The sequence below is a fragment of the Mizuhopecten yessoensis genome, unplaced genomic scaffold (assembly GCF_002113885.1).
Source record: "Mizuhopecten yessoensis strain PY_sf001 unplaced genomic scaffold, ASM211388v2 scaffold641, whole genome shotgun sequence".
Lineage (NCBI taxonomy): Eukaryota > Metazoa > Mollusca > Bivalvia > Pectinida > Pectinidae > Mizuhopecten > Mizuhopecten yessoensis.
The window spans coordinates 20,787-28,303 of NW_018403648.1; the positions used below are offsets into that span (position 1 = coordinate 20,787).

Genomic DNA, 7,517 nt, shown 5'->3' on the forward strand with positions numbered 1-7,517 from the left:
CTGACATGCAATATGTCACATAAGCGAAGGATATTCTCCTGAGCAAAGGACTTTCCCTGTTAATCATTATTATATAACGTTAAAGTAGCTCCTTAAAATGATTCGTGCCTTCACGGTGTACAGATGCCTTCTTAAAGACCTATATATGGCGACTTTTAACCCAGGTGGAACCTCTTTCTATAGTAGATTCACTGTTACATGTGTCATTGTTAAAGACCTATATATGGCGGGGTGTAACCCAGGTGGAACCTCTTTCTATAGTAGATTCACTGTTACATGAGTTATTGTTAAAGACCTATATATGGTGAATTGTAACCCAGGTGGAACCTCTTCCTAAAGTAGATTCACTGTAACATGTGTTATTGTTAAAGACCTTTATATGGTGAGTTGTAACCCAGGTGGAACCTCTTTCTAAAGTTGATTCACTGTTACATGTGTCATTGTTAAAGACCTATATATGGTTAGTTGTAACTCAGGTGGAACCTCTTTCTAAAGTGGATTCACTGTTACATGTGTTGTTGTTAAAGACCTATATATTGTGAATTGTAACCCAGGTGGAACCTCTTTCTATAGTAGATTCACTGTTACATGTGCTATTGTTAAAGACCTATATATTGTGAATTGTAACCCAGGTGGAACCTCTTCCTAAAGTAGATTCACTGTAACATGTGTTATGGTTAAAGACCTATATATGGCGAGATGTAACCCAGCAGCACTGCTCACTAAATGTTAATTTTGAGTACTTGACAAACGGGGCTTTCTCACTTTCTAATATGTAGCGAAGTCACAGCAAGAACTAAGTCTGACATGCAATATGTCACATAAGCGAAGGATATTCTCCTGAGCAAAGGACTTTCCCTGTTAATCATTATTATATAACGTTAAAGTAGCTCCTTAAAATGATTCGTGCCTTCACGGTGTACAGGTGCCTTCACTGTGTACAAGTGCCTTCACGGTGTACTGTTATTGTTAAAGACCTATATATGGCGAGTTGTAACCCAGCAGCACTGCTCACTAAATGTTAATTTTGAGTACATGACAAACGGGGCTTTCTCACTTTCTAATATGTAGAGAAGTCACAGCAAGAACTAAGTCTGACATGCAATATGTCACATAAGCGAAGGATATTCTCCTGAGCAAAGGACTTTCCCTGTTAATCATTATTATATAACGTTAAAGTAGCTCCTTAAAATGATTCGTGCCTTCACGGTGTACAGGTGCCTTCACGGTGTACAAGTGCCTTCACCGTGTACAAGTGCCTTCACGGTGTACAAGGGCCTTCACGATGTACAAGTGCCTTCACTGTGTACAAGTGCCTTCACGGTGTACACGTGCCTTCTCGGTGTACAAGTGCCTTCACGGTGTACAAGTGCCTTCACCGTGTACAGGTGCCTTCACGGTGTACAAGTGCCTTCACGGTGTTTAGGTGCCTTCACGGTGTACAAGTGCCTTCACCGTGTACAAGTGCCTTCACGGTGTACAGATGCCTTCACGGTGTACAAGTGCCTTCACGGTGTTTAGGTGCCTTCACGGTGTACAAGTGCCTTCACGGTGTATAAGTGCCTTCACGGTGTACAGGTGCCTTCACGGTGTACAAGTGCCTACATGGTGTACAAGTGCCTTCACCGTGTACAAGTGCATTCACGGTATACAAGTGCCTTCACAGTGTATAAGGTGCCTTCACCGTGTACAAGTGCCTTCACGGTGTACAGGTGCCTTCACTGTGTACAAGTGCCTTCACGGTGTACAAGTGCCTTCACCGTGTACAAGTGCCTTCACCGTGTACAGATGCCTTCACGGTGCAAAAGTGCCTTCACGGTGTACAGGAGGCTTCACGGTGTAAAAGAGCCTTCACCGTGTACAAGTGCCTTCACGGTGCACAGGTGCCTTCACCTTGTACAAGTGCCTTCACGGTGTACAAGTGCCTTCCTGGTGTACAAGTGCCTACACGGTGTACAAGTGCCTTCACGGTGTACAAGTGCCTCACCGTGTACAAATGCCTTCATGGTGTACAAATGCCTTCACCGTGTACAAGTGCCTTCACCGTGTACAGGTGCCTTCACGGTGTACAAGTGCCTTCACGGTGTACAAGTGCCTTCACGGTGTACAAGTGCCTTCACGGTGTACAGGTGCCTTCACGGTGTACAAGTGCCTTCATCGTGTACAAGTGTCTTCACGGTGTACAAGTGCCTTCACCGTGTACAAGTGCCTTCACGGTGTACAAGTGCCTTCACGGTGTACAAGTGCCTTCACGGTGTACAAGTGCCTTCACGGTGTACAGGTGCCTTCACGGTGTACAGGTGCCTTCACCTTGTACAAGTGCCTTCACGGTGTACAAGTGCATTCACGGTGTACAAGTGCCTTCACGGTGTACAAGTGCCTTCACTGTGTACAAGTGCTTTCACGGTGAGCAAGTGCCTTCACGGTGTACAAGTGCCTTCACGGTGTACAAGTGCCTTCACCGTGTACAAGTGCCTTCGCCGTGTACAAGTGCCTTCACGGTGTACAAGTGCATTCACGGTGTACAAGTGCCTTCACGGTGTACAGGTGCCTTCACCGTGTACAAGTGCCTTCACGGTGTACAAGTGCCTTCACCGTGTACAAGTGCCTTCACCGTGTACATGTGCCTTCACCGTGGAAAAGTGCCTTCACGGTGTACAAGTGCCTTCACGGTGTACAAGTGCTTTTTCGGTGTACAAGTACCTTCACCGTGTACAGGAACAATCTTCAAACACACAACACTCAATCAAAAGATTGTGAAAAACCTTTAACGATGACTGCTTTTGGAAAGAAACTATCTATAAACTGACATGATTACCTTTGTATTTAAGGATAAATTCAATTTAATTGTGTAAAGCTAAAACAATCGCAAAAAAACAGATATTAACACCAGAATTCTTACACGAATTCATAAAATAAATTGCAACATGTCCCAATATGGAAATCTGCTTAAATTTGTTTATACTATTTAAAGTACGTATTTACATATTTCTTTGTTCATTGTTATGTAATTTTGACAGCTGATGGTAAACCTAGGAAGCAGTTTCAATAGCTCACATTCATTACGCATAGAATTTGCAAAATCCAGTGTCGGGTTGGTAATTGAAGTCACCTAGGTAACATGTTATTGCACAAATGTACATTGGACTTCGTAAACTGCATAAGGTCTAAAACATCTGCATAAGCAATGAAGTATGACCGGATGCCTCTCAGACATCTTATATAAACCAATTAGGGCAACACAAACATTATACTTTATTTCATGTTGACAGTACATTGTTGTATACTACACAAGCAACTTTATCCCCTGATCATTAATATAAAGGGATTTATTAGATCAATAGATCCATTAAGTGCAGCAATGTTATGTTAAATTTGCTTATTAAGAATTATTCTTCAAAAAAAAATCAGAGGTCGGAGGTTGTCGATCCTTGAAATATTTAAGATTCGGTAAGTATCTTTAATAATGATTAAAGCGCCTGTGCGACTTCCTTTTCAAAATAGAAAATGTCAGAGTCCATTGTATTCACATAATTGTGCTCTCAAATCCTGAACTGTTTTAATGTTTTGTGATGAACAGTAACTTGAGATGTTCATCCAGCAATGTCTGTGTTTATTGTTTCAGTATCACCTGGAGGGGTTGAATTGTTTGTCATGGCAATGAGGAATGTACAGTTTACAAACAATGGTGGTGAGATTTACCCCAGATCAGGAAGTCTATTGAGTGTTAGGGACTAGGAAAAACATTCCACTTGACCACTGTGGCTAGGGTCAATGGCACACTATGGTCAGCACAAGATCATTTGTAATTTGTTGTACAATATTGGTATGTGTTGCTCTCATGCCTAGTTACTAGGGACAGGCAAACTACGGTTTACACAAGATTAACCTAAAATTGTGTTTTATACTGTGTTGCACTTATTCACCGTTACCTGCAGTGATGCGTGAATTGATCATACTTCAGTTCCAGTGGAGATTTGTGTGTTCTGCCATGTAGCCATGATACATGTGGGCTGCGACCAAATTGCTGAACTGTATGTATATGGCTACAGTGACTTGTGTTGGCAATTGGAGATGGATTTTGGGTACAGAAATTCCTCATTGTCGCGGCCAGTTATGCCATTATAGATATTGACTGTATCACATGTTCAGTAGTGTATGTTGTTTCTGAACACGAAATTTATAATAAACATGTCTGTACTTTCTTTCTGTGCAAAATACAGAAAGCAACAAGTCCCAAATGGAATAAATACTAGCCACAGTTGTGGTAATGGGTTCAGAAAAAATTGTATCAACTTTTCAGACTTATAAATTAGTATGAGTTCCATATTTCGCCACCCCTCTACTTTTGGCGTTTTCCCCAGCAGCATATGTCTACAGTTAGACTTAACATCCCCGCCGNTAACTCTTGCTAGCAAAATGATATGACCATTTTCTATGACAATGATAAAGTTGTGCTGTACCGAATGAGCTAAAGAGGATTTCTCTCTCAGTCGAGTCAGAAAGAGGTGACAACTACTCCATGTCCAGGAAAGAACTCGTCCCGAGTTTTCCAGAGGTCACAGCAATGCTTGTGAAAGTATCACTTAGCATATTTGTCAATATTTCCTGAGCCCTTTTGTGGGGGCCAATGTAACAGAGGTCAGTAAATTTCAATGCCTCTGCTTGGAGTTAAACTTGGAACCTTTGGTTTACTAGTCTTGCGCTCTATCAAATGAGTTAAGAGGATTACTCCCTTAGTCTAGTTGGTAGAAAGCGGCTAGTATTTTACCAGCGTGACACGAGGGTTACGGAGTTTCCACCCTTCGTAATACACATGTTTTTCTTGTTGTATTTTCGTGTCGTCATTTCCGTATTGCGTATCGGGCATTCCATTACCGTAGTGTAAATTATAGTAACACCGGGTAAACAATAGTACACGTGCGTGATGTGATATGCCAACACCCGATATCTAGACTTAACTTGGAAATGTGTAATCACACGTACTTCAGAAATAAAGCTTATGATACAAAGACATTAATTAACTCACGGGAAAACACTGACATACGATCAGGCGACTTCAAGAAGGTCGTATATGAGGCGCATGGAATGCAGACTGATGTGTTTTGTTTACCGACCTCACCTGTACGTATCACGTGCTAACAGTAGTTCACAAGCTCTTGGTCACTACGACTTTTGTTGTCGAGCGAGTTACGCTCTGTCAGATAAATCGGTTCACAAATGCAATTACAATAACTCTGTGAAAATGGTGGTTAGTAAAATATCAAGATCCCTTTACAATGCAAGTGTATGTGCGTGCACGTGATAACGGCATACCATGCGATAGTCTATGGTTACATATGTACCTGACATGTTAATATACCATGCGTAAGCAGGCTATGGAATGATGTCCAAAGTGTACATGATTGAGAGTAATTTTGTTCCATAAAAGAACAGTAAATTGACAGATAAATATAGTAATTTAATTTGACTTTGTGTGTATTTGGTTCAATTTTTCACTCTTTTCGTATGTAACTATGTGTCCTGTTTGATTTTGGCTTGCATTTAGTAACTTTAATCCATATAGTTTCAATAAAAACGCTTTTTGTAACATGTTGTAGATATTTTAAGATAAATAAAATATTTGTAGGGTTGATTAGCAATGTTTCTTTTCATTATTTTATTGTTCTAATAGTTTTGAACAATGCCACACGCTCAAAAAATGTGAAAGTGTTGAATTTGACAAAAAAATCAATTTTTCGGTATTTTTTACAAATAAATCCCCAGTTTATCGAAATGCTTAGATTTTCATAAAATCATCTCTACATAGTGACATAACCATCATGTGAAACTTTCATTGAATTCTGATGGCTAATTGCGAAAGGGTGGAGCCTCCTTAAATAGAGTTAAATGTGTTAAGATAATTACATGTCCACAGATTCTTATCAGAAATTACTAAAAACAACTATAAATAGTAACTATGACCTTGGCACTCATTTGAGATTATCTCATACTTAATAAATATATATGAAGTTTGATCAATAATTTTCTATATAAATAAAAGGTGACTTTGACCTTGTTAACCGTGAAATATGAACTCATTGAAGTTTTTTAACCAAAAATGTTTTACCAAAATTTGTGCAGGAATAAAGTTTTCCCTAGAGTGCAAGATATGAACATACGTTTACACATTGCAAGTACAAATACATGTTCACAAATGTCAGTACGAACATCCATCCGTATGAAAAGAATGCTATATCTACAAAGGCATAACAAACATACAGAGTAGCCCCTCAGAATGCCAAAATGCAGATGTATGTTTTTATCTGCTCAGCTTTATAACTGTATCTTACTATTGGACTTTGCTTTAAACGTTTTTTTTGTTTTTTTTTTGTATTGTTTGTTATTACTAGTGCTTTATGAACATACCACCCACTCTTGTTAAATGGTTGTAATGAAATGATGTGGCACAGTTCATACACCATGATAAAAGTCCTTGAAACCTGAAATAAGAAAAAAAAATGGTCACTTACGAATAGTCCTGTTGGAGGCTGTTGACACTTGTTCCCAAACAGCTGTGGTTGCCGTGGTTACTAGGACAGAGAAATAACACACTTGGTAAAAAGAACACATGACTACACTTCAGACCTGGTGTCATCTGTTACACCTCCGTATACTACACTTCAGACCTAGTGTCATCTGTTACACTTCCGTATACTGCACTTCAGATCTAGTGTCATCTGTTACACTTCCGTATACTGCACTTCAGATCTAGTGTCATCTGTTACACTTCCGTATACTACACTTCATATCTAGTGTCATCTGTTACACTTCCGTATACTACACTTCATATCTAGTGTCATCTGTTACACTTCCGTATACTGCACTTCAGATCTAGTGTCATCTGTTACACTTCCGTATACTACACTTCATATCTAGTGTCATCTGTTACACTTCCGTATACTACACTTCAGAGCTAGTGTCATCTGGTACACCTCCGTATAATCCTTACCCCGCCTGGCCATGTCCTCACTGTACTTACTCCACAGGTCTCTTACTCTAGCTGTTCTTAGAATGTCAACACTCCTCGAAATAAAACACACAAACATCTTAAAACATCTTAATTCTTCTTCAGCAAGTCAACAGCAAGTTAGGTAAAATTAGTTTTAAAAACAATGTACTACATGTCATTCGAATGGATTTTCCTTCCTTTTTGTTCACAAAAAAGTGCACAAATCTGCAAAATATGCTTTTTTAGTTGTTTTTTCGTATTTGCTCATAAAAGTGACACATTCCTGTGTTGTCTGGCTTTATTCAGTTGATATTAGAATTTGTACTAACACTTTCAATCAAATTAAAAGTCTCTAAATGATAACAATAACCAGTAATTAGTGCTGACTTGTGGTATAATGTAATAGTGACACGGGCTATCCAGCGCTACATCGACTCCCTTCACTACCATACAAAATCAATACCACTCTGTAATTTCCTAACACCAACCTTATTACAGGTAAACACCATTCTATATTTCTACACAA

The 7,517-nt window shown here is 39.4% G+C and overlaps 1 protein-coding gene across 1 annotated transcript; it reads left to right on the top strand.

The window, feature by feature from the left end:
* Window positions 1-1,605: 1,605 nt before the first annotated feature.
* LOC110451309 (zinc finger protein 429-like) lies at window positions 1,606-2,760 on the top strand. The gene has a single exon (XM_021499244.1). It carries the CDS (start codon window positions 1,606-1,608, stop codon window positions 2,758-2,760), a length of 1,155 nt encoding a protein of 384 aa, XP_021354919.1.
* The last annotated feature ends 4,757 nt before the right edge of the window (window positions 2,761-7,517 follow it).